Source organism: Martes martes (assembly GCF_963455335.1).
Source record: "Martes martes genome assembly, chromosome: 18".
Classification (NCBI taxonomy): Eukaryota; Metazoa; Chordata; class Mammalia; order Carnivora; family Mustelidae; genus Martes; species Martes martes.
Genome location: NC_137906.1, coordinates 31,874,115 through 31,901,172, shown reverse-complemented (window position 1 = coordinate 31,901,172; position 27,058 = coordinate 31,874,115). Strand labels below are relative to the sequence as shown.

The 27,058-nt window shown below is 40.8% G+C and overlaps 1 protein-coding gene across 2 annotated transcripts in view; it reads right to left on the bottom strand.

The window, feature by feature from the left end:
• Nucleotides 1–915: 915 nt before the first annotated feature.
• Nucleotides 916–27,058, bottom strand: part of GSPT1 (G1 to S phase transition 1) — a 38,469-nt gene continuing 12,326 nt past the window's right edge. For both annotated transcript variants that reach the window (XM_080830617.1, XM_080830618.1), the window contains 14 exons: nt 25,729–25,773; nt 25,567–25,608; nt 24,601–24,828; nt 23,575–23,608; nt 20,647–20,724; nt 17,182–17,362; nt 16,413–16,567; nt 16,077–16,217; nt 14,437–14,530; nt 13,503–13,583; nt 8,678–8,851; nt 7,769–7,858; nt 7,428–7,596; nt 916–5,661 (listed from right to left, as the gene is read on the bottom strand). In XM_080830617.1, coding sequence (XP_080686743.1) covers nt 5,609–5,661; nt 7,428–7,596; nt 7,769–7,858; nt 8,678–8,851; nt 13,503–13,583; nt 14,437–14,530; nt 16,077–16,217; nt 16,413–16,567; nt 17,182–17,362; nt 20,647–20,724; nt 23,575–23,608; nt 24,601–24,828; nt 25,567–25,608; nt 25,729–25,773 — 1,565 coding nt within the window. In that variant the 3' untranslated portion in view covers nt 916–5,608. The remainder of the gene's footprint in view (nt 5,662–7,427; nt 7,597–7,768; nt 7,859–8,677; nt 8,852–13,502; nt 13,584–14,436; nt 14,531–16,076; nt 16,218–16,412; nt 16,568–17,181; nt 17,363–20,646; nt 20,725–23,574; nt 23,609–24,600; nt 24,829–25,566; nt 25,609–25,728; nt 25,774–27,058) is intronic.

The following is a 27,058-nucleotide window of genomic DNA, read 5'->3' as shown; positions in this document are numbered from 1 at the left end:
GACACGTTTCGAGCACAGGGTCAGATGGGCAGGGTTGGAGACCTAGTCACTTGGGAGTCGAAAATTCTGGTGAACTGCCATGGTCAGTCCCAAGCCACTTAGAACTTCCCTAATATGAACCCCTGCTTCGACAGCAAGCTTGCTGACAAGTTGTAAGCAAAGACAGCGCTGAATGCCCGACACCTTTACTGGAGACCGATCACCAAAACTGGCAAATAAGTCCTTTCCCCTATGAAGGCTTAAGCAAGAACTCGTGGAGTAAAAGGGGGACCCAGGAATATACTGCTGCCAGGCAGCCCACTAGCCACTGTATAATCCTGCCTCTGTTTACCATTCATGTCCTGTCCTGGCATGTAAGTGTTTGGCTTCTTGATCATTATTAAAAACCCTGAACAGAGAGGGTAGTACCTCTGGCAGAACCCTTGATGTCTCCCCAAGTCCCCAAAGCCACATACTGAGATATAACTACGAAGCACCCCGACTTCCTGTGTGGTTGCTGCTGTTAAGCCTCAATCACCTGTGGGGCGCCTGGGTGGCTCAGCCGTTTGAGCCTGTCTCTGGGTTTCAGCTCAGGTTGTGATCTCAGTCCTGCGATCGAGCCCTGCGTCAGGCTCCATGTTCAGTGGGGAGTCTGCTTCTCTGCCTCTCCCTCCCCCTGCTTGCATGAGTTCTAAAATCTTAAAAAAAAAAAAACAAAACTGAGTCACATAGACTGTACAATGCTTTGCATCCCATGTGCAGGCAGACCACGCGTTTGTCAGGTCCTCATGGGATCCGGCTCGTCAGATCTGTCCAGATCTGCTGGGAGAGGGTGCCCATACCTGACCCAGAAATCGAGGACCATACAGAGGACGGACAGATGCACTCAGAGCATGAGACAATAATACAGGTGATGGTAAACAGACAGACACATCCTTCAAAAGGGAAGATGACAATTTTTATTGTTATTACAAAAGCAAATTCTTTTAACTTTAGTCATTTTGCGTAATTGCAAGAGCGGCTAAGGGCTTCATCCGCACACAGGCACCAAGTCAGGCACAGTAGGTAGCTACAAATCATAAGAAAAGGTTTCTTTACCTTGGATTCCCACAGTTCCTACCTAGAGCATTCTGCCATGCTTTGGAATTGGGTTAAAAACACCAACAGAGCTACTCAGTTCCCTTGAATTCATTGGTTTAAAAAAAAAAAAAGAGCTAGGTATTGACCTACGCTGTTGTAGTAAAAACTAGTCACTAAGTCCTGGCCTGAGAGAGATCCACATTTCCTTTACAACAGACGAACTAGTTAACTAAGAGGTGAGTTGATTTACGAGAGCCCAGTAGGAGTTCCTAAAATACGGAGACCTTCCTCTCCGGGCTCAGACCTGTCACGGAGAGCACGTGGAGATCACGAGGGGCTCGGAGCTCCCCACGCTCTTCCCCAGCGGCGGGAAAGGAGGTAGCAGGGACTTGCGCTGACGTCTGGAGCACTAAGCTAATGTGCCTGGCAGAGGGGAGCCTCAGGAAGCACAAAATGTCATTCTACCTTCGCTGTCCACAAACCTGAGGTTTCCGTGTTAAGTGTTGAAGGGCACAGTGGCATGTGTGGTGAGGCAGAAAAGACCGTTCCCATGCCGGGGGGCTTGCTTGAGAAATGCTCATTTTCTGCCTAATCAGACGTGGTGCCGATCTGCTCTTCCCTTGTGTTAGAGAGCGTTAAGGTTCTAATCTCCACTCACATCTCCGGGCCCTTATAACGTCCCCTGGTAAAACAACTTGGCTAGCGCAGTACTGTTTCAAGGAAGCATAGGATTAGAGGTATGTGAAACGTGTTACTTACTGAAGGGAAGACTCAGTATGTTCCAGGATACTGAAAATCAAGAATATCCTAGAACCAAAACCATCACGAGTTGTACCACTCTCCCCAGCCTGAATTCTGGCAATAAACTGGTTCACATGGAATCCACCGCGCTATCGCAGGAGAAGAAAAACTGTCCCTGTTCCGCTTACTAGGAAATCTAATATAACCGACTGCTAAATTTAAACCTAGCTAATATAGTGTCTTTTGAGTTGTGCACGTGTAATGACATTTATTTATTTAACAAGCTGCTGCCGTGGCAAGATCTCTAAAGAAATGAAGCGCGAGTATCAGACGGCATCTTGCTGGAATCACTGAAAAAAGAGCAGGAAGAAATGGAAACCACGTTATCCGGAGACAGAAAATTGTCCCCTAAACCCTGCTGATGGTGGTCTACTGCACGCGTGCCTGGGGGAGGATTCGCGGCACACTTTCCTCTGAGAAGGTAGGCCAACGCTTTACAGAACACTGAATCGTCCTAAAGGCCGCTGGAGGGCGGGAACCAGGACTGCGATGGCGACTTCTCAAGGTTCAGAGCTGCCTGAGGTTGAGAGCTGTCGGAAAAACTGTTTGCCCCTTGGCCGCCTGAAATCTGTCCCCAGAGCCACGAAGCCCCCACTCACGTGGTGGCCGGCGGTCTGTGAGGAAGTCCGCGCCACCGAGGACAGGAGCTGGAGTGCCGCCCCGTGGGACAGTCATCACAGACCGCGGGGCGGTGACGCTTGTGACCAGTCTTCCTGGAGATGCCAGGGAGTTTAGCGGATTTTTCTCAAGAGTCCATCCTGGAAGCAGTTTTTGACCAGAGGCTGGCCTTTTTCTTGGGTTGCAAAACTGCACTGACGGAAGGCGGGAGCCGCAGTATCTGTGGCACTGGAGCTGAGAGGGGGCCGGGGCGTGGGAGGGCACCCCCCGCAGAGTCCGTCCCACACCGAAAACGCAGTTCTTGTCACGGAGGGAACTTGCAGACAAGTCACCTCTTGTTGCGGGGAACCACCTATACTTTCACAATTTACAAAGTGTTTACATTCAATTATCACGTATTTCAAGACTTTCCATTCAAAACAAACATACATGGGCTTAAGTATTCAAGAACACTTTACTATGCGTCACTTAATTTCACGGCAGTACATCCTCAGTCCAACTCTCCGGGTTTGATTTCACATTGATTTTCACTGGCTAAGTCCTTTTTGCGAATGAAAAACAAGAAACGGATGCGGTCCTTTCCCCTCCCCGACAGTAAAGTTGAAAGTGGCAATTACTTCAGATGTTCATTTCAACAACACCTTCTTCTCTTCGATTCAGTTCATTAATTTAAAAAACTATAAACAGCCTAGCATGAAAGTTGTATACAGAACATTAATGTAAGAAGATGCGAAGAACATTGTGATTCTAACATATCTATGCTAAAGCCGGAGGAAAAAATGTTTGGGTCCGTGGGTCCGTATTACCCTCAACTACAGCCAATGACCCTAGTACGTTCGCGTGGTCAGCCACATGCACACGCTCGCAGGGCGGGGGACGACAGCACAGGGCCCTCCCTGCATGGCTCTGCAGAGCCCGGCGCCACACGCGGCCAATTCACACCAGACATTTCATTTCCTCATCCCAATCACCAGCCAGGGTGATGAGGAGTTTAAAATGCATCAACTCTGAATGAACACTTCCCAAGGAACTTCCAAGTCCATATTTAACAGGGGGGTTTCTTTTAAATGATTAGATCATTTGCACAAGTGTGTAAAAAAATTCAATGAAACCTCTAGTTCACAATGACATTTGTGTTCATTCTCTCTTCTGTTTTGGAGGCGGGCCCTTGACAGTTGGTTTCCATGTCGTTCTGCTGAAGAGTCTTGGCAACATGCACATAATATCCTAAAAGTGTAAGTGTTTTAACGGCAAACAGAACTGGTTTTTAAAAATATGCTCAATTTAAAAATGGAAATCTATATTTGGAAATAATTTCAACAACTCTTGAGCTTTTAAAGATTCATTAAAATCCAAGCAATTGCTATTTTGTTCCTATTAACTTGGAAGTACAAAAAGAGTCGTATGTACTGATTATGAAGCTCCCAGATTTCCCAGAGAAATAAAAGCCCAGAGATTCGCTGACATAATAAAATTTAGCTAAACTTCATGCAATTTAATAGCCATGAGTATACTTATAGGAAGATGTAGGACATTAACTTTGCTCTGTCCATAAGATACAGCCTCATTCATGAAATGAATGGTAATTCTATAGTAAAGAGAACAGGGTTAAATTAAGTTTTATGTTTTGTGACTGGAAATACAGTCTGACTAGGCTTTTCTTTTCTGAGGGAAGGTATGTGTCATTAAATATACAGTTACGAAGTACCTTATTTAGAGATAAACCACAACCTAAGAGGCCGAGTCTCTGATAAATGGCAACAGCCCTCGGAATCAATGGGGGGGGCTTCCAATAAACCCAGAAAGTGGCTTTTCATTTCCCATTTATTCTCATTAAAAACTTCAAAGTCGTGACAGTTACAGTATAAAGTCAGCCTTCAATCTAAAAACCACCACAATGCTCCATTGTGGTTCACCCAAATAACAGTTTAGCAAATTTCAGCTTTATATTTAAGAAAACAGTCAATTTCAAATAACTGAGAAAAACTTAGATACTGTGCTTGATTCTACTTATTACTGTTAACTTTAGTCTGTGCAGATTCGGGTGGTTCTAAGTATGTGTTCCTTTTGTGGCTGGATGAGATTTAGCTTGGAACCAGCAAGGATCATCCAACCTTTAAAATTACTGATACAAATAGTAAACGGAGTAATTTGCAGAACTGGCACTTGCAATGGGTACAGTTTTCATACTAGATGCATGCAGCTCTTATGAATACTAAAGGAGGCATTTCTGCCAGGTCTCAACATGCTTTCTTTATTGCAAATCCCACTAATTTAACAACTTAATGGAATTTTCTGTAGGGGTACAATTTCATTACGCTTTACTTATAAAAACTACAGCACGCTGCTCTTTTACTTTAAAACAACTTACTGTGTTTAAGAAATCACGTTGAATATAAATTGGCAGAAAACAGCTGGCGGACCTACTACTGAAGCAGTATCCCAGCTCCATAAAGATATGTAAGTGGACGTATGCATTAACCATCAAAGGAAGGGGTCAAACTAATGCGTTCCTTTAATACAAACTTGCGCGTCATTTGGAAATGCCTCATTTAAAGTAGTGGGGTAGGGAAAGAGTTTAGAAAAGTCCAAGTCATAAAATGTACTCAGTTACTTGGTAAGTTAAAAAGCTAATGCAACAATGTTACATCCAGATAAAAAACGTTATTCAAAAGCAATTCAAATACCGAAAAGGATTTCAAATTGAATATTTTATTAACATGGTAGTTGTCTGTAACATGTGCACACACTCGCACACTCAGAATCATCTGCCTGGGGGAAAAAAGACTAAGTATGCCTAAGGGGAAAATGAAAAATAAAAAAATTCCTGTAAGTTTTCATTATTGTAGGCAATTATGTCCACATCACTTACAAAGCTATTGCCAAATCTGTCCGAGGAAGCAGAGTTTGGGAGGGGAGGGAAAAAAATCTGGGGGAAAATTCAACAGTGGCATAGCAGAGCTCTCAATATGAGAAAGCTGACATAATGTGGACTTTTGCTGTGGATTTTTGTCTTTGCAAAATATGGGAAGAAGTTTGTCAATGGGCAGAAAATAAGAGAAGGCGGTGTGAAGTAGGCTTTTGCAGTCAATTTTCCTCACAGTATTGTGCAGGGTCATCAAGAAAATGCTTAGTCTTTCTCTGGAACCAGTTTCAGAACTTTCCCAATTGCAATGGTTTTACCTAGAAATGAAATAAAAAAAAAAAAAAAACAAAAAAAAAAACAGAAACAAAAACCCTTTTTCAGTAGTTAACAGCAAAGCTATGTGAGGCATTCAAAATCATGAAATTATTTTTCACAATGTAAATGACTAAATAATCGGCTTTACCACTAGAGGCACGACTTCTGATCAGGCAGTCTTACTAAGTGGGTCTTTAGAGGATGACTAGACTTGAAAGGAAACATCATCTGCTCTATCATAAGCCTAAGCCTGGACAAGGAAAATGTGCAATATCCGTACCATGGAATACTATTTGGCAATAAAAAGGGATGAATTAGATTCAATACATGTTACAACATGGCTGGACCTCAAAAATATGCCAAGTGAAATAAACTAGACACTAAAGACCACAAATTGTATGACTCCACTTATACGGCATGTCCCAAAAACACAAACAGAAAGATCTGTGGTTTGCTAGGGACAGGAACACAAAGTGACTTGTAAACAGGTAGAAGGGTTTTTTCAGATGTTCCAAATGTTCTAAAATTAGACTGTGGTGATGGCTGTAAAACCCGGTAAACAGACTAAAATTCATTCAACTATACACTTAAAATAAGTCAATTTCAAGATAGATAAAGGAACTCAGTAGAGCTGTGAAGAAGGATTCTCAGTCCTATTATAAGGGGTACAAATCCCAATAGGTCACGTGAAAAATCTTATAGCCAAGCTACTCTTCAGGAAAAAAACAACTCTGGGGTTAAACATTCTTGCTACATTAATTTCTTCCATTCACCCTCTTTTGTCAGTTTCCAATTGGTAACTAAGATTCTTATTTTGTTATGTTATTAGGACAAAGCCAAGTAACAAGGTTCACTATTACAAGAAGAATTTAAGATAATGACTTAAAAATACAGTGAATACTGTCTTTTATACAGATTCCTCTGAATAAGGTTCAGAAGCTATATTCATCATGACATCCCCAGTGCTTGTCACAGCTCCTGACGTGCAGGAGACACACAGTAAGTTTTCTGTCAAGCAGAAGTGGAACGAACTCGCAAGGTGCAGATGCTCTATTTCAAGTGAACCACAATGTTTTATGGAAAGTTTTCCACACTCTCAAAATAGTTACTGGAGTTAGAAATATTAATGATCCACAGAGAAACATTTAGGAAGAACCATCTTGTTTTCATGCTACCAGAGTTTCATGGCCACAAGTTAAGATTTCCTCAGAATGAGGTAAAAATGGACACCCATTTTACCTCCTCAGAACGAGGTAAAAATGGACACCAAAAAAATGACACTAAACCTCTATAAAAATCAGGTGCTGAAAGACCACAAGGTCTGTGTCCCTCTCATCCCCCCAGTATCAGCGTACTGAACGTTTGTCTTATTTGATTTTCAAGTGTCTCCTGACCACAAAAATGACAAGTTTTCTACTTCAGAGGCCCGTATAGCGAACATTTGCCTTACAAGGGTAAGCCCTTCGACACGGGCTTTAACCATATGTACTACAAAGGGTTTCATCATAGAAATGTCTCATTTAGGAAATAAAATAACTCTCAGAGCCCACTACTTGCAAAATATCAAAATTAAGATTCTTAATCTACAGCATATTGCTACATGGTCAGTTCTGTCTTTTCAATTCACTGAACTCATAAAATATTTATTATAGGAACACATTATAGGAAACGCAACCAAGTTTTCTATGAACTTGTGATGCACGCCATACTCGGACGGAACAAGCTCCACATCCCAGAGATGCTACGAGGCATCAGTGTAAAGGCTTACCCTCATCTCGTAAGGTAAAGCGCCCCATCTGAGGGAAGTCTTTAAAGGTCTCAAGGCAGATGGTTCCCGCTGTCCTTAAGCGAGCGATGCATACTTGATCTTGTTTCACAAAACGGGGTCGAGTCTTACTTTTTTCTCCTGATTTTTTGTCTACCAAGCAGATTAAGGCCTATCCAAGGAGAAAGAATGAGATCAGAATGCCGAATAAGAGAATCTTTAAGACATGGAGTGCCAGTAAATGAGTACATCACTGTTGCCGATCAGAAATGATCAAGACAGTCTTCAAACACATACATGAACAAAACCCCAGTTAGCTTAATTATCAACTGATTAAGACTTACTGTTATTTCGACTTCCTCAATACAGGTGTGAATATGCAGCACCGCATTATAACCTGGGCAGATGATCGATTTGTGCTCTATGATCACTATCTGTCAAACAAAAAAATTCACATCTTTATCCCTGGGGTAAAAAAAAAGCATTGAATGTTCTCCAGCTCCATACAGTACCACAATAGGGAACTCACCGTCTCAAGTTATTTTTGAGTTAAAAGTGCTGGGTCAGGTCGCCTGATCCAAGCTTGAACTCTGATATCCTCGCCCCACTTACCTTCTTGGCCAGACCCAGACTTTAGAAAAAAGAGCAGGTGAACTACTTCTCTGCGGAGCCTTCCCTCCACCCCGCCCAAGGAGTTCCAGTAATCACTACCACTACAGCTGCTTTGGGTTTGTTCTGTTCCAGATGTGAACTTCTCATAATTCTACCCAATTCTCAATATCTAAGGCCCAGTAAAAGTAAACAACATTGTATCCAGCATCAAAATCTAATTTATCATCATAGCTTGTAAGAAAACTCAAAAATTCTGTGAAACTCAATTGCTGAATTACTGAATTATTGAAAACACTGTCATTCTTCTGCGGAAGTCAGGTTGCCAATAACAGAGAAACTGTGTTTTCCTGTCTGGAAAGTTACTGACTCTGAATGAGCAGACACACCCTAATTTCCAAGGCAACTGTGCTCTATTTATGGGGAAAGACAATTTGGGCAAAATGTCTAAGTAATAATATGTATTATTAACAGAAGATTAAAAAAAAAGAAGAACTTGGGGTGCTTGGCTGGCTCAGTCAGTAGAGCATGGGACTCAATTTCAGGTTCATGAGTTCAAGCCCTATATTGAGCATGATGACACTTAAATTCTAATTTCATTTAAACAGTAAAGATCACAAAGACAGTTACAATAACAAGTTCACCTGGGCATCAAATGTGCGTCCAGAATGACAAAGATTATTAAGATCACAAAGTATGAATCCTGGAAGAATCTCCTCCTCTTCAATTCCTTTCAGTCTGATTTTGAGGTTTTCACCTGGAGCTACAGAATCAGTTTCTACATCATCGGAAAGGATTCCAAGAACTTCCACATTGTGCTTAAGAAAAAAAAAAAGACAAATCAAACCCAGGACTGGGGGTTTCCTGACACATTCACTGCAGAGCAGAACATAAAATGATCTGACTATTCATTTAAAGACTTACAAGCCACATTTTTCTAAGTTTATGGATTAGCCAAAACACTTATTTGGATATAAAACTTTATTACATTTATATGACACGAACTTTATGAAAATCCTATCCTACAAGTATAAACTGCCAATTAAAATATTAATTCATCAGCTTTTTACTATCACATCCTAATAATTTCCAAACTGAACACGGTATTAGCCAGCATTTGCCTTTTTTACCTTTTTCTTTTCCTTTTGTAAGAAATTGATGTTTCATTCTTTTTTTTTTTGTAAGATTTTATTTATGTATTTGACAGAGAGAGATCATAAGTAGGCAAAGAGGCAGGCAGAGAGGGAGGGAGAAGCAGGCTCCCCGCTGAGCAGAGAGTCCGATGCGGGGCTCGATCCCAGGACCTGAGATTACGACCTGAGCTGAAGGCAGAGGCTTTAACCCACTGAGCCACCCAGGCACCCCCTTTTTTTACCTTTTCAAAATTAAAACATTAAATCTAATACTTGGATTTTAATTTTATGAATGTCGTTTTGATTACTATGATTGAATTCTAGGGTTTAATGGGTACAGCTTCTATTACCTATCAACGCCAAATATCTGAAGAGTGTGCTTCTCAAAGGATATCTAAACAATTAAGCTTTAAAAGAATACTATTTAGGGGTGCCTGGGTGGCTCGGTGGGTTAAGTCTCTGCCTTCGGCTCAGGTCATGATCCCAAGGTCCTGGGATCGAGCCCCGCATCGGGCTCTCTGCTCAGCAGGGAGCCTGCTCCCCCCACCCCTGCCCCGGCCTGCCTCTCTGCCTACTTGTGATCTCTCTCTGTCAAATACATAAAACAGAAACAAAACCAAAAACAAAACAAAACAAAAAAACCTTTAAAATAAATAAATAAAAATACTATTTAATGGGTACAGGGTTTCCTTTTGGGGTGATGAAAATGTTCTTAAGCTTGAGAGTGGTGATGGCTGTGAAGGTACTACATGTCCAATGGTAAAATCTACATTATTTTGCCAGCTATTGAAAAAAGAGCATGGCAGAAAACGTTAGAAGCAATACCCACAAGCATGCCCTTATTTTACTCCCTTTCTGGCCTTGGAAATTTATATTTTTAAGACACATACCACAAACCAAACAAAATAACAGCCCTCAAGACAAACCAAACTATCTCATACGGTTGATAAACGGTGGAGAATCCCTAATCTGTTATGTTCCACTCTAGAACTCCACGGACTGTCACTTGCTAACTCCAGTAATCTCTCCCCTTTCTACCAATAATGGTATCCTTTTCCAAAAGGCAGCTTATACCTTATTGATACCTGTTGAAATTCATTCCAAGAAGTGAAAGAGAGCCATATTTGTTAGCTAAATTCAGGAAAAAAGTGCAGAAACTAGCAGTCCTACCGTAACAAACTAAGCAAATACTCTGAACTACTTTTTGCCCAAATAATCCATTGTAACAATCCCTCTTCTCCAAATGTGGTTTTCTATGGCTAAATACAACAGAGGAGCTAATCTAATCCTTAAATTAATCCATAATTTCAAAAATTAAGACTGAGACCAACAAATTCTCTTGGTTTATGAAGATAAGGATTTTCCCTGCTCTAAGTACCTCTAAGAAGTGGAATCACGGGGCCGCCCGGGTGATACGTTCAGTTAAACGATGGACTTTTGGTTTCTGCTCAGGTCACTGTCTCAGGATCACGAGACTGAGCCTGGCGTTGGACTCTACGCTCAGCAGAGAGTCTTCTTAGACTCTCTCCCTAGGGGGATGGGGGAGGGGGTAGTAGGGTGATGGGTATTGAGGACATGTGTTGTGATGAACACTGGGTGTTATGTGTAACTGATGAACCACTGAACGCTACATCAAAAACTAATGATGTACTATCCAGTGGCTAACCGAACATTTAAAAATTAAAATTAAAAAAACCTCTCTCCCCGCTCCCTCTCCCCATCCCCAAAGTAAATAAACAAACCTTAAAAAAAAAAAAGGTGGAATCATACATTATCTATCTTTTTATGACTGGCTTATTAACTCACTTAGCACAATTCCCTTGAGGTTCATCATGTTGTAAAATGTGTCAGAATTTCCCTCCTATTTTAGGCTGAATAATATTCCATGGTATGGCTAGATCACATTCTGTTTACCTACTCACCCATCCATAGACATGATAGGTTGCTTCCCCATTCTAGCTTTTGTGAATAATGCTGCTATGAACACTGGTTCTTGGACGGCCTTCCATACTTTTGGGCATATATCCCAAAGCGGACTGCTGGATCATATAGTTATTCTACTTTAAAATTTTTCTGAGGAAACCATGCAGCGGCTGTGCAGTTTCACGTTCTCACCCACAATATACGAGGGTTCCCATTTCTCCACATCTTCAACAGCTATTATTTTGTGTGGTTTTTTTTTTTGATGGGTGTGAGGTGTTATCTCATTGTGACTTTGATTTGCATTCCCCTAATGATTACAGATGAGATCTTTTCACGGGCTTGTTGGTCCTGTGCACATCTTCTTTGGAGAAATGTTTCAGTCCCTTGCTCGTGTTTTAGTTGGGTTGTTCTGTTTTGTTTGTTGAGTTGCAGTTCTTGATATATTCTGGATTTAGCCCCTTATCAGATTTATGATATACAATTACTTTCTCCCATTTCGTAGGTTACCCAACCATTAATTTTTTAATGTAAGATAGTCTGGCATCTGTGTCTTTTGAAATATTTAAGTCTGTTCCACGGAGACTCAGCAGGACTGACAGGAATGGAGTCTTCGAGGCTTGCCTCCCAGCGGCAGGCAAAGCTATGCCGACCTGCTTGCTCCTCTGTATGAGGTCCCGGCTCCCGCAGACAAGCTGTGACTAGTCTAGCCTGGCACCCAGCCCACCTGCTCGGCACGGTGAATTCTACTTTTCTTTCTACTACAGTAGACCACTCATGAAATTTACCTTTTATAACCATTCTACACTGTATAGTTACTTCAGTAGCATCTCCTTGTCATTCACGATATTGTAAAACCAACATCAGCACATAGTTTCAAAACATCCTCATCATCCCTAAAAGAAATTCTGTGCTTTCATTCAAGTCACTCCCCATTCTTCAAGCCCCTAGACTTTTGCAACCACCAATCTGCCTTCCATTACCATGGCTGAACTACTCCTGCAATTGCTCTGAGCCAGGATTCACAATGATGATTATTTTCATTCAACTGCTGTTGACATTCAAGTTGTGTCGATAAATACCTTAGTAGAAAGATACTATGATAGGATACTCCAGTCTTCCAGTCTTCCGTGCATAAGGCATCAAGAAAACTCAAAGTATAATTTGTAAAATGCCAATTACACCTGAGCATTACCCTAACAATGGATAAATTTTCTAATCCTTTTTTTTTTTTTAAAGATGTATTTATTTCAGAGGGAGAGAACATACACAGCTTGGAGGGGGGCAGAGAGAGGGAAAGAAGCAGACTCTGTGCTAAGTGTAGAGCCCAATGTGGGGCTGGATCCCAAGACCCTGAGATTGTAACCTGAGCCAAAAGGAAAAATCAAACACTCAAATGACTGGGCCACCCAGACGCCCTATTAATTTGGAGGTTCTGATGGCTGAGGCCCTAGTTTCCTACATTAACATCTTTGAAGCTGTCAGAGAAGGCCCCTCTGGAAAACAGGTAACAGTTTCTCAAGGAACATGTCTATAATTATCAGCAACCAAGCAGCCAGAAATAACACGAAGGAAGAGTTCATGGAGACTTTATGCGTTTTAATGAAACCTACCTCAATAATAAACAAATTACAAAAAGGCAGGAAGAACTGAGAAAAAACTCATTTATGATAACGGCACATTCTCTTCTCTCAAAACAGATTAGGAGTATAGATAGGGCACATTTTATAGTATCTAATGTAACAATACAAGAAAAAGAGAAGAAAGCAGGGATGCCTGGGTGACTCAGTTGGTTGAGGGTCTGACTTTGGCTTTATTTTCAGGGTCCTGGAATCCAGCCCCACATCACACTCCCCACTCAGTGGGGAGTCCACTTGTCTCTCTCCCTCTGCCCCTCTCCCACACTTGTGTTTTCTTTCCCTCTCTCAAATGGATAAATAAAATCTTTTAAAAAACTTTTTTTAAGAATTTAAAAAAAAGAAAAAGAAAGCAAATTATATCATGATTAAACTTGAGTTTTCATCCTGGGCTCACTTTGCTAATCCAATGTGTTAACAGAAACAAGTCACTTAACCACTCCAGAGCTCTACTTGCATCTGGTGAAAGAATGAAGTAAAACTCTCTTGAGGATACATCTTTTAGCTCTAACGTGATACTAATACTGGCTCTTCCCCATTTGTCACTGGATAACTATAACATCTTATCTTCTATACTAAATTGTGTACTTAATATTAATAAAACATAATCCTGGTAGCTGGCCGGTTAGCTCAGTTGGTTAGAGCGTGGTGCTAATAAAACATAATCCTGGATTTTAGGTTTCTTTTAATGGAAATCCCTACATTTTTGAAAAGTTCTAACTCTTTGCTAATATTTTTAAGAGAACATCTAAATGAAAAATACCATTACTAATTCTCACCTTGTTTGGCATCATCACAAGCTGCTGGCCTTTACAAATAGATCCTGATTCCAGCTTTCCCAGGACCACAGTGCCCATATCCTGTTTAAATGTGAAATAAAAAAAAAACAAGTTATAGACTTTTATTACTACTCTACAACAGTTCAACAACCCCAAGTGAAATCTTACGGAGCTTACTCAGAAAATCTTTACCTCAAGTGTCAGAATGGTTAGGATTAATCCTAAACACAGGATAGGTAAAAAATATATTATGTCATTAGCATATAAGCAATTTTAGTACTAATATGTATGCCTAAGATCTTAAAAAAAAAAAAAGGAAGCACAGTACCAGAAACAGCATAAAATCTTACATATGAAGATCTCAAGTATTTGTTTAAATTCCAGTTCTCTCAAAAATTTCTGAGCCTGCTTCCTCATGTATAAAATTGGAAAAATACTTGTATAAGAAATTTAGCATGGAGCTAACGAAAGAATCAATTCTTTGAGGAGGTCAAAGCATTACATACTGATAAAAGTTTTTAAAAAACCAAGTTGAAAATCCAGTTAAAAATAATAGTTTATTTTTCTAAAATAAACTATTTTAGTTTCGGTGTCGGTGAGGCTACAGTAAAAGCCGTGCTCACACACCGCTGGCGGTATTTTGGATGGCTATCGGTCAACATCCCTCAACGACTGTGCAAATCCTTTGAGTCTGACAGCTTTAGTTGTATGACTTTCTCTCTAAAAAAATGCCCACTGGCTCACTGGGAAAACAGCTTGAGTAACTAGGCCAGCTGATGAAATTATGATCCATGCACAGCACTAAATAACATAAGGTCATTAAGAGAGAGACATCCACGCTGTGTTGTCAATGATTAGGGTTGTTTCTCAAAACACAAATCAATGACTTTCCCTCCCATAATTTCCCTCCCAATCTCTTACACATTCTGGGTACCTTGTATTTATCCACAATTGGCAGCCTGATTGGTCCATCAACTGATCTATTGAAGTTTGGCAAATTATCCAGGTAAGGAATAAATGGTAATCCACTGAGAACATAACAATATCATTAAAGAGCATCAACATGAATGTCAGGATTTTAAGACTGTAACTTTACATGAAAAACCCAGCTATAATACATTCTTTCCATCCACATACTCTTCTCATCCAACCCCATTTATTATCTGATTCCTCCCCTTCATTCCTCAGAAAACAAAAATGTAACAAAACAGCCCCATAGATAGAATGAAAAAAGCTTCCCCATAAACTTAAAGATTTAGAAAAAACTTTATAGCAAAAGGCCTATATCTTGTAATAAAGTGACTACATTCTTTTTTTTTTTAAGGAGAGAGAGACAGCGAGTGGAGGAGGAGGGCCAGAGGGAGAGAAAGTATCTCACGCAGACCCCAAGCTGAGCATGCAGCCCGACGGGTCATGACCTGAGCCGAAAGCTAGAGTTGGGACACTTAACCGACTGAGTCACCCAAGTGCTCCTGAAATGACTACATTCTATTACTTATTTCTTATGGACTTTTCCAGCTCTCAAATCAGGGCTCTATTAAAATAATTTCCCCTTTAAAACTACAGTGCATGAACTGGGAGGCTTACTATTGCCAAGACAGCAATGCTACGCTCCTCAAATTCATTTACGGATTCAGTACAATCCCCATTAAAATCCCAGCTGCCTTTTGGCACAAAGTGACAGGCTGATCCTAATGTCCATACAGAAATTCAAGGGACCCAGAATAGCCGAAATAGTCTTGGGGAAAAAACAACAAAAAATTGAAAGACTCACACTTCCTAATTTGAAAACTTAAAAAGCTATAATAAGCAAGACTTTACCTAACAACAACAACAAAAAAGCTTTTAAGATACTCTTTCAAAATGAAACACACATCTAAATGTAAGAGCTAAGACTTTAACAACCTTAGAAGAAACTAATATGGCTAGATCTTCATGATTGAATTAGGCGATTTTTTCCTAGGTTTGACACCGAAAGCGCAATCAACAGAACAAAAAATAAACTGGACTTCATCAAAATTAAAACCTGTTGTGCCTCAAAGGATACCATCAAGAAAGTGAAAATACAGGGGTGCCTGGGTGGCTCAGTGGGTTAAGCCTCTGCCTTCGGCTCGGGTCATGATCTCGGGGTCCTGGGATTGACCCCTGCATCGGGCTCTCTGCTCAGCGGGGAGCCTGCTTCCCCCTCTCTGCCTCTCTGCCTACTTGTGGTCTCTGTTTGTCAAATAAATAAATAAAATCTTAAAAAAAAAAAATTGCTCTAAGATTTTCTTCTCCTTTAAAAAAAAAAAAAGAAGAAAGTGAAAATACAGTAACAAAAAGACAACCCAATTAAAAAACGTGCAAAGGTGATGGTATTTTTTTTTTTTAAGAGAAAAAAAAAAAGAGGGAGCCCGATGTGGGGCTCGATCCCAGGACCCCAAGATCATGACCTGAGCCGAAGGCAGAGGCTTTAACCCACTGAGCCACCCAGGCGCCCTGGTGATGGTATTTTTAAAGCCACAGTTACTTACAGCGTTTTCTGAGATAACTTGAAAAGACTAAGTTTTTCCACAAGACGAAAAAGTTACTTACGTGTACCAAGGACAAAAGTCTGACTGCTCCTTAAGATTTGCTCCCGTCAGTCCCGAGCAGGGCATGAAGTGAATGTCTTTTTTGGGATTGAAGCCAACTTTCTTCAAAAATGGCACTAGTTTCTCTTTACATTCTTCGTATCTGTAAGTATTTATAAATAACTCAATCATAATATAAAGCAAGTGAACTCTAGGCTCATTATTAAACAACTTAAGGTTTTAGAAAAACCCGAGGGGGGAAAAAAAGCACAGAGTACCAAAACCATCCTTTACTCTGTTCCCACGTCTGCGAACACTAGTCCAATGGCAAAAAAACTAGTCCGATGGCAAAGCTCACCTCTCGTTGCTCCAATTTACCGTCGGATCATCCATCTTATTTATAAGCACAATCAAGTGCTTCACACCCGCCGTCTTTGCCAACATCGCGTGTTCTCTCGTCTGTCCGCCTTTCTCAAATCCAGTTTCAAACTCTCCTTTCCGAGCAGAGATGACCTATTCCAAGAAATCCACAGTTTATTCCTACATACTCAGTCAGGTAGACCCCCTGGGCAGTGAAACAGCTTTCCTTTCAGTTGTCAGAAGCTTTTTGCAAGGAAATACCAGTACATGAGCTATAACCTGCATGCTTTTGAATGTCACAATGTCTAACTGGCTTAAGATTTCGGTAAATGTTTCTTCTGATCCCCCGATCTTCCAAAATCTATTTTGCAGTTCCAACATGTATGTGATTCAGCGCTGGTAGTCTAACAAACAAACAAAAACCACCCCGCAAAACAACTGAGGCCTTAAGAAAACAGATAATTTCTTAACTCAGTTCTGCGCCGATGGCACATACGGTATGTACAAAGTGGACCCAGCTTGGCATTTAGTGGACACTAAACTCTGACACAGTCATAGGTACAGCAATGGTAGAGAAAAGATGAAACACGTTTTCCGAAGGGAATCCAATTACGAAGATTTCTTGAGCAGATGAGTGAGCCGAAAGTGAAATTTGTCACTGTGTCTTACAGCTCACTCCAACCTCCACTTTAGCTTTGAGAGGATAAACAAACACTGAGCGGGGCGGCTCACAAACGCGCAGGTGGAACCGGCAAGGTCGTACTTACCAGTACGGCCAAATCAGCTTGAGAAGCACCACCTATCATATTCGGGACAAAACTCTTGTGGCCAGGGGCATCCAGAATTGTGAAATGTTTCTTTTCTGTTTCAAAATAGGCACGGCCCACTTCTACTGTTTTACCCTTGTCTCGTTCTTCCTGATTTGTATCTAAGGCCCAAGACAGATACCTGAAATAATTTGAAAATAAGGTTAACATTGCTAAGAACATAAGGTTTTAAGATATTCCTCTACCACTAAAGGCGTAATGATGACATCCAGCCTTGTGTTCGGCATACGCTTAAAATCATCAACAGGACAGGGGCGCCCGGCTGGTTTAGTCAGTGGGGCACGCAACTCTTCATCTCGGGGTTGTGAGTTTGAACCTCGCAGAGATTTCTTAAAAATAACAAAACAGGGGTGCCTGGGTGGCTCAGTGGGTTAAGCCTCTGCCTTCGGCTCAGGTCATGATCCCAGGGCCCTGGGACTGAGCCCCGCATCGGGATCTCTGCTCAGCGGGGAGCCTGCTTCCTCCTCTCTGCCTGTCTCTCTGCCTACTTGTGATCTCTGTCAAATAAATAAATAAAATCTTAAACAAAACAAAACAAAAACCAGTTTTTAAAAAAATCACAACAGGACTAGACCGAAATGAAAATCAAGAGAATGAAACTTGCATTACTGTGATTCAAACACTTGGGAGCTTTTACAAATATCCAGTCAATTTTTCAAAGTTCATGTGATGCCACTTCCCTTTTACAAAAGCCCTATGTCAGAAAAAATTTGAAAATTAAAAAAAAAATTAAATACATACCTAAATTAGTATCTGTTTTTGCTAACTGAAAGATAATTGAAGAGGTTTTTTCTTTTTTTAATATTTTATCTATGGGGCACCTGGGTGGCTCAGTGGGTTAGAGCCTCTGCCTTCAGCTCAGGTCACGGTCCCAGGGTTCTGGGATCAAGTCCCGCATCAGGCTCTCTGCTCAGCGGGGAGCCTGCTTCCCCCTCTTTCTCTGCCTGCCTCTCTGCCTACTTGTGATCCCTGTCTGTCAAATAAATAAATAAAATCTTAAAAAAAAAAAAAAGATTTTATCTATTTATTTTATTGAGAGTGAGTGAGCCGGCGAGCAGTGGGAGGGAAAGGGTGAGAGGGAGAGAGAATCTTACGCAGGCTCCCCACTGAGTGCAGAGGTGGATGCAGGGCTCAATCCCCGGACCCGAGATGATGACATGACCCGAAACTAAGAGTCAGACAGGATAACGTTTAGCGCGTTGAACGTCTGTTCTGCAACAAGCTGTCCCAGAGACAGTGTGGCACCCTGAGCAGTGAGAGTGGTGCCCTCAAACCCTTCCAGCTTTCCCCAGGAACTACACGCAAGCTGCCATTGCTTTGAACTGTGTCTGTGAGCATGTGTTATATCTCCATTTATTTTGTGCACCCATTATCAAGATGCGAGCCCTAAGGTATCAGAAAAGCCTAAGGGAGATTATTCTGTGGGTCTGGGAATACTCAAAAATTTCTCCATGTAAATTAATGACAACTGCTTCTTTGCTTCATGCCATTCTGGTTTACAAAAGGTTTCAAAAGAACGCTTTACTCTTAGATGAGGAAAAACTGTATATATACGTATTTTTTAAGTAAGCTCCAAACCCAGCATAGAGCCCAATGCGAGGCGTGAACTCACAACCATGAGAGGAAGACCTGAGCTGGGATCAAGAATCAGACACTCTGGGGTGCCGGGCTCAGTCAGTTAAATGTCTGCCTTCAGCTCAGGTCATGATCCCAAGCTCCCGGGATCGAGTCCTGCATCTCCTGCATCGGGCTCCCACCTGAGCTGGGAGCCTGCTTCTCCCTCTCCCTCTGCCTGCCACTCCCTCTGCTTGTACTTGCACGTGCGCACTCTGCGTCAAATAAATAAAATCTCAACTGACTGAGCCACCCAGGTGCCTCAAACCTATATAGATTCTTTTTTTTTTTTAATTAATTTATTTATTTCAGAGAGAGAGAGCATGAGTGGGAGGAAGGGTAGAGGGAGATGCAGACTCTCCAATGAGCAGGGAGCCCAATGTGGGGCTTGATCCTAGGACTGCGGGATCATGACCCAAGCTGAAGGCAGATGCTCAAATGAGTGAGCCACCCAGGAGCCCCAAACCTGTATATATTCTATAAGCAAACTGTATTTATGAAAATAAGCTGAGGACATAAAGTCTACTTTGTACCAAGGCCAATGTGACTGTGACCTTTTATAATCACCTGGCACAAAGTATACTACAAATAATGGCTACCTAAAGATATTTTTCTTTTCTTATTTTTATTTTTTTAAATATTTTTATTTTTTTAATTGACAGAGACAAGAGAGAGCAAGAGAGGGAACACAAGCAAGGGGAGTGTGAGAGGGAGAAGCAGACTTCCTGCTGAGCAGGGAGCCTGATGCGGGGCTCGATCCCAGGACACTGGGATCATAACCTGAGCTGAAGGCAGATGCTTAATGGCTGAGTCACTCAGGTGCCCCATACCTAAACATATTTTTCAAAAGTGAAAGTCAGTAACCACCATTTGGGAGCAAGGGTTACTTGCTAAAAATTATTTCAGATTTCCTGCTATGTGAAAATGCTTTATTTTTATGTAAGTTCAGACCACCTAGAATAGTAGCTGTTAATCTATATCACCTTATCATGTGTATTACATAGTATGTAATCCCTTTTTTTGGTATAACATTGACGAGGAATACGTTTTTTAATTTTTAAAATTTATTTATTTGAGTGAGAGAGAGAGAGAGCATGAGAGGGGAGAGGGTCAGAGGGAGAAGCGGACTCTCCAATGAGCAGGGAGCCCGACATCCAACTCGATACTGGGACTCCAGGATCATGACCTGAGCCGAAGGCAGCTGCTTAACCAACTGAGCCACCCAGGCACCCCAGAGAGGAATACAATTTAAAAATAGCAACAACAAAACAAAAACCATTAATGTCCCAGTCAAATCTTAACTTTAAAAAGGGATTAGAAAGAAAACTGACCCCTTCTCTCACCACTCAGAGGAACCCACTGTCAATAATTCTGTCCATTCTTTTTATCTTTTCTGTGTTTATTTACATCATTAATCATCCTATCTTAAGTACTATCATTTCATCTGCTTTCTCCTCAAATTCCATTGAAACTTAAGTTCTACTTCTGGCTGTAATAAATTCTATAAACGCAATTTTTCAGTATTTAGGTAATGACCCTATTAAGTGAATGGTTTAGAACTTATCCAACAAGTCTATTACTAGATGTGTGGATGTTCCCAAACGTTCCCTGTGCAAGTTGTGAGGTCATCAGGAGCCGATCTACTCTGTAGTATAGGGGAAAGGAAACTTCTCCTCTGTTATGACACCACCTCAGAACTCACGCACTTAGATAACTAAGTAGACGACAACAGCATTAAGCAGGCAGTGCTTCCCTAAAAGTAATTTATAGTGCCGTAAAAGTCTACTATACCAAGTTTCTCTGTTCTTCTCTTTAGCTTCTCTTTCATATTTCTCAAGTGTCCTTTTGTCAACCATTCCAGTCAAATACCTGGAAACAAAGAAAAAAGAAGTAAACAGTTACAAATTATTCAGTAAAGTCAAGAAGCCCCTCAGGGGATTTTAACTCCAGAAGACAGCTATTTTAAAATAAAGGAACCTGGGGCGCCTGGGTGGCTCAGTGGTTTAAGCCTCTGCCCTCCGCTCGGGTCATGATCCCGGTGTCCTGGGATCGAGCCCCGCATCGGGCTCTCTGCTCAGTGGGGAGCCTGCTTCCTCCCTTCTCTCTCTGCCTGCCTCTCTGCCTACTTGTGATCTGTCTGTCAAATAAATAAATAAATAATCTTTAAAAAAAAAATAAATAAAATAAAGGAACCACTGATGGATGCTGAAATCAAGGAAAGTATCAAAGGGGAAGATATTTACATGGTCTCAAATTCTCTCTCCCAGATAAAGGGGAAAAATAGTAACTTTAGTGTGGAGAATCCTGGCAGACAACACATTCACCAAGCAATCCTGGCTAAGAGCGCCAGAAGTAGAGAACACACTGAGAACTGACATGAGGCACCCCTGACAGGATGCTCTGGGAAGCACACAACATGGCCTGTGATAGTCTTGCCCGACTGTATAACCTCAATCTAACCGTGAAAAACCTCAGTCGAACCCAAACTGAAGAGCACCGTAAACAGCGCTCTCCAGATGAATGAGAGTCGTGGAAGAGGAGACTCGATGCAGTGTCGCAAGCCGGAGGGGACTAAGATGGAACGACTGACATGCAACGGTGAATCCTGGAAGCAAAAACCGACATTCACAGAGAAACTGGTGGAATTCCAGTGTAAGAGCCACAGATTAGTTAATAGTACTGAACCAATGTTAACCTAGTTTTGAGGGCTGTACTATGGCTATTTAATATGTTAATGCTAGAGGGAAGGCTGAATGAAAGGTATATGGGAACTCTGTACTATTTGTAACCTTTCTGTAAGTCTAAAATTATTTCAGAATAAATGTTTAATTTTTCTGAAGATTTTATTTATTTGCCAGAGAGAGAGAGAGAGAGCGCACAAGCAGGGGGACCAGCAGCCAGAGTAGGCAGAGGGAGAAGCAGACTCCCCGCAAGCAGGAAGCCCCACGCAGGGCTCCATCCCAGGACCCTGGGATCATGACCTGAGGCAAAGGCAGATGCTTCACCAACTAAGCCACCTAGGCATCCCAGAATAAAATATTTTTAAAAATTTATTTATTTTAGAGAGAGAGTGCAGTGCAATTGGGGGTAGGGTGTGGGGACGGCAGAGGGGTTGGGGTGTGGGGATGGCAGAGGGGTTGGGGGTTGGGGGAAGAGAAGCAGACTCCTTGATGAGTGCAGAGCCCCACATGGGGCTCGATCTCATGACCCTGAGATCATGACCTGACCAGAACCAAGAGTTGGACACTCAACTGAGTCCCCCAGGCACCCCAGAGTAAAAACTTTTTTAAGGGGCAAATATAAATATATAAAAGAAGTGTTGTCTAGGTAATTAAATCTTATTAATACATTTCAGTATTTAATATTTTTAAAAAACTATTCAAAATACTATTTGTAAAACAATTCCTTAGAAGTACTGAACTGCTTCCCTTGACTCAATCCAAACCAAAGCCTTCCTGTTCAAGCTTTCATCTCTGTGGGTTCTCTGCAGAGTCATCTGCAGGGCACGTTCCTAACCAGATGAGCACAGAATCCTAGTGAAATGCCCATGAAAATTACAGCCCATAAGGAAAACATATACATTCTCCTAATACACACAATCAAATGGGCCCAACACTTCCATCCATAGAGCCTTAGTTAAGGATCCTTACTTAATAGTTTAAAGGTGTGTTGTTGAATTTTCAGAAGTAACTGGGAAGATTACCAATTAAGACTACAAGGCAAGACAATGAAGATATGCCTTCTAGATCCTCTGATGATACAGTTTAAAGAAACAGATCTAATACAGCAGGGATTAAAACTCTAAAACCTTAAAAAAAATAATCTCTATCTCCAATGTGGGGGACTTGAACTCACAACCCTGAGACTAAGAGTCTCAAGTTCTACGAAATGAGCTAGCCAGGTGCACGGAAATTATAAGACCTGCTAATTTTAAAAAACTTTCTTCAATGCTAGAATCCACTGCTGAAGATCAACCATGGTGTTTTCATACTCGGATAGCTTCTGTACGTAATAAAAAGTTATGATAACAAATTATCTTAGTATGCTAGCTGGACTACCGGTCTTTGATTAATCCACCTAGGATTTAAAGAGTTGATGAATAAGGAGATCCCCCCACCACCACGTACCAGATTCATGTGGTGGTTTTCATTATTCCTAAGAAAATTATATTCAAAGCAAATTATGATTTCCTATAACCTGGGGTTCTATATTAGCTTTTATTTTCCTTTAAGAATTTTATTTTTTTAATTTGACAGACAGAGACACAGTGAGAGAGGGAACACAAGCATGGGGAGTGGGAGAGGGAGAAGCAGGCTTCCCACTGAGCAGAGAGCCCGATGCAGGGATTTGATCCCAGAATCCTGGGATCATGACCTGAGCGGAAGGCAGCTGCTTAATGACTGAGTCACCCAGGCGCCCCTATATTAGCTTTAATTTTTTAAAAATCTAAAATATAGCCTTCATAAATACACTTAATGTTCCAGAAGAATCTGACAATGATAACAAAAGAATTTTAGGGAATACCTAAAATCTATCAAAAATACTAGCAATTATCACACTGCAAAAATTCCTTCTTAACATCAGCTTTCCTTACAAGTAAGGTCTTTATAGCGTTTTCCGGAGACCTGTTTTATCTCCGTTGTAGGACTGTATGTTTACAATGCCCAAAATTCATTCAATCAAGTTAACTCTATTATTTAACAAAAAATACAGACTTACATTATTTGTCCTCCAATGGTTGACTTGCCAGCATCTAAAAGTAACAACAACATCAATAATGTGCAAACTACAGGCATAAAGAGAAAAAACAAAAAAACAAAAATAACCCCTGCTATGTGCACTATTACCAATTAGCACATATAATTACATAATTTCAGTTGTAAAAGAAGCTGCCAAGACCCCTTGCAGCTCAACAATGACTTATACTGATAGAACTACTTTACTGATAAGCAGCCATTTTCAACAGACTGCTCTCCCACCTTCAGCTCAGAGCGCAGCAGCAAAAGAAAATAAATTACCCAAGGGGAATCTCAGGGGAGAGCAAAAGTAGCCAAAGGGCTGTGAACTACATTTAAGTAGTCTGCCTTTCACTAATTTTAGCAAATACAGATGTTCCTTTACAAATTTCAAAGGAGTTCCTTGCTACTAAAAAAGTAGTATGGTGTAGCATTATATTCAGGAGAAAGCGGAGACTAAGGGCAGCAAAAAAGGACACATGATTCTGTGTTTCCTTATCATGATTCTGGGGCTAAGTCAGATGGTCAGACAAAATCTGAGCAAATTAAGTAGGGTTTTGTTTTGTGCTAAACTGATTATCTGACAAGCATCCAGAAGTCACTCCAAATTATTAATTTCCTTCGTCACACAAAATTAAACTAGGTTAGATGAAGCCCATAAAATTAACAAATTAACTGAAGTTCACAGAGAACAACAGGCCCGTTTTCTAGGATATTAATTACCAGATGTCATAATATGCTTAGCCGCCATCGGGGGGTCTACAAACCAATTGTGCAACCCATACAAATATACTAAAGCGTATTTTCTTCCAGCTTCCATGACATTACAAAATTATTTATCTGTCCAACAAAAGAGCTGGCAATATTTTGTCAGCTAAAAAAATTCTAGCGAGTTAAAAAATCAAAACATTTCACATTAATTCTGTTCAGTTCCAATAAACATCTCCAGGTAGCTGTTCGATGTAGCTAATGACGGGTTATCGCTTCACTGCCGAGGAGCGCAACTTACCTACGTGTCCGATGAATACCACATTTACGTGTTCTTTTTTAGGAGCCCCAGGGGGTGCGACCACAGATTTAGGTTTTGGTATTTCCTCTTCCTCCTCCATCATTTCTTGGGTGCCCTCCTCTGGGGGTCTTCCATCTCCCATGGAACCACCCCCTAACTCTGCTTCACTTATTTCTTCTTTGTGCTCCCATGATTCTTCTGGGGACATTTCTGTCTCCCCATTTTCTACTGAAATAAGACATTTAACTTAGTATTCTGAAAAACACTTACAATCTGTACTGTAAAACAAAGATGCCTTTAAACAACAAATAGAACTTTGCATATTTAGTTCTATTTCCTAACATCTAGTGAAATATAAGTAGGAAAATCTCTTTCACAACAGAAAAGGATTACAGCTTTCAAGTCAGCCCCACTGCTGACATCAGAGCTGACTCAGAGACTCTGGGAGATTGCTATTTTAACAAAGCTTCATTTCCATAAGGACAAACTGGAAACAGGAGATGTCGCGTTCCTAAGGGCCCAGTGATTCCAGTGTCAGGATGTCCTGACAAAGAAAACGGTAAAGTTTAAAATCTGAACGCGCGACTTACAATAGCTTCGCTTTTCCCTCTGCAAGTCATCTGGTATCAACTTTATCAATGACTTGGGGAATCCGACACCCTTAAGAGTAACAAGGTTGCAAAAAGGAAGGAAATTTTTCACAAAGGACATGGAATAAGCACAAGTCCTTCAACCGCCTTTAGTGCTCTTCCACTCAGCTTTCCCATCTGCGGTCACTCGGGACATCGCTCAGAGTATCACGGCAGTGCTCATGGCCACCTAGTCCTGCTTTCTAAATCCCAACAGCAAAGACTCAAAGTCAGTTCTGAATGCAGGCATTACAATAAACCACGACACTTACATTTGCACCTTACATCCTGAAAGGGTTTCATATTACTGTATTAATATGGTCAGAAATTTTCTTACCAACAGGTTCTGAAAGTTCCATGCTAACAGCTGAATTTGAACCTAGACAAGAAATTGAGATATAATATGTATTTACAAAACAATTATCCAGGCTTCACACACCATAGACAACTTAATGTTTTCTCAATCAGACATTCAAAGGGTCGTATCATAGGAAATTACCTTCACACAATAATGACTGTTCCTCCTGGGAAGGTTCCACAGGTGCTGTTTAATAGAAATAAGTTCAATTAAAAATTAAGTCCCATACAGCCATTTTCATCTACCTTTTAAAATACGGTAAAAATGGAATTTCAGTAACACAACAAAAACCTCAATAATGTACACCACCAGCAACTAACTCAGGTGTTCCAGTCAGAAGTCTCTGTTTAAAAATCTTTTTAAACATCTATGACTACAGCCGATTTTACATTTTCAGTAACTGAAATGTATTCATAAAGGTATGCTTCTTCTCTTAATTTGCTTCATAAAACTTTTCCAAGGCATTATCAAAGTAATCTGCAGCCCACTGCAGATCAAATTATTAAGATTCTGCTCAACAAATACGCATTATTACTTCTCTAAATTCTCTCTTGGTAAGCTCTAGCCCAAGAAGGCTATGATTAGCTCTTTTTAAGATCCCATAATCACAAATTACTACTAAGATCTTTGAATAAATTCTATTGGATGCCAACAAAATAAAAAGGACATTCACATGAAGTCCTTGAAATGTAAAGGATTCTTTACAACATGTCAGAAATGATGATTACGACACCAGTTTTTTTTTTTTTTAAAAGATTATTTATTTATTTATTTGACAGAGATCACAAGTAGGCAGAGAGGCAGACAGAGAGGGAAGGGGGAAGCAGGCTTCCTGCTGAGCAGAGAGCCTGATGTGGGGCTCGATCCCAGGACCCTGAGATCATGACCTGAGCCAAAAGCAGAGGCTTTAACCCACTAAGCCACCCAGGCGCCCCTACAACACCAGTTTTGCCCTGTGTTAGAATTCTATGCTCAAGCAACAATCCAGTTTCCACAGAACTATTTTTCCCGGCAAATCTACTTATGACATCCCTGGAAGAGAGGAATGAGAAACATATACTGTTAAATTTACAAATATGTAAATTTTTAAAAATATCTGATAAACCTAAATGATATTCCAATATGAAAGTGCCCTTGCTTCAAAAAAAACCTCCAAGATGCAAAAGGTATCAAAGAATCTGAAGTCACCTGAATCCTGCACACCAAATAATAAATAATGAATTCATAAACTGCAAAGCCCATATTTAAAATCACTGCACGGAAACACCTGTAAGTCTAGACAGTTTTGGGCCCAGTCTTCAACAAGGTGAAGTGTTGAAGAAAGTAATTTCGTGTTCCTGAAAGTTAAAGGGCGAACAAATTCTTCTGAAAGAAGTGACATGCTGAGTGTCACTTGGGAAGGTCCCTGTAGGGTGGAAAGAGAGAACTAGAGGGGGGAAAAACACCACTGGCAGAAAGACCAATATCACCA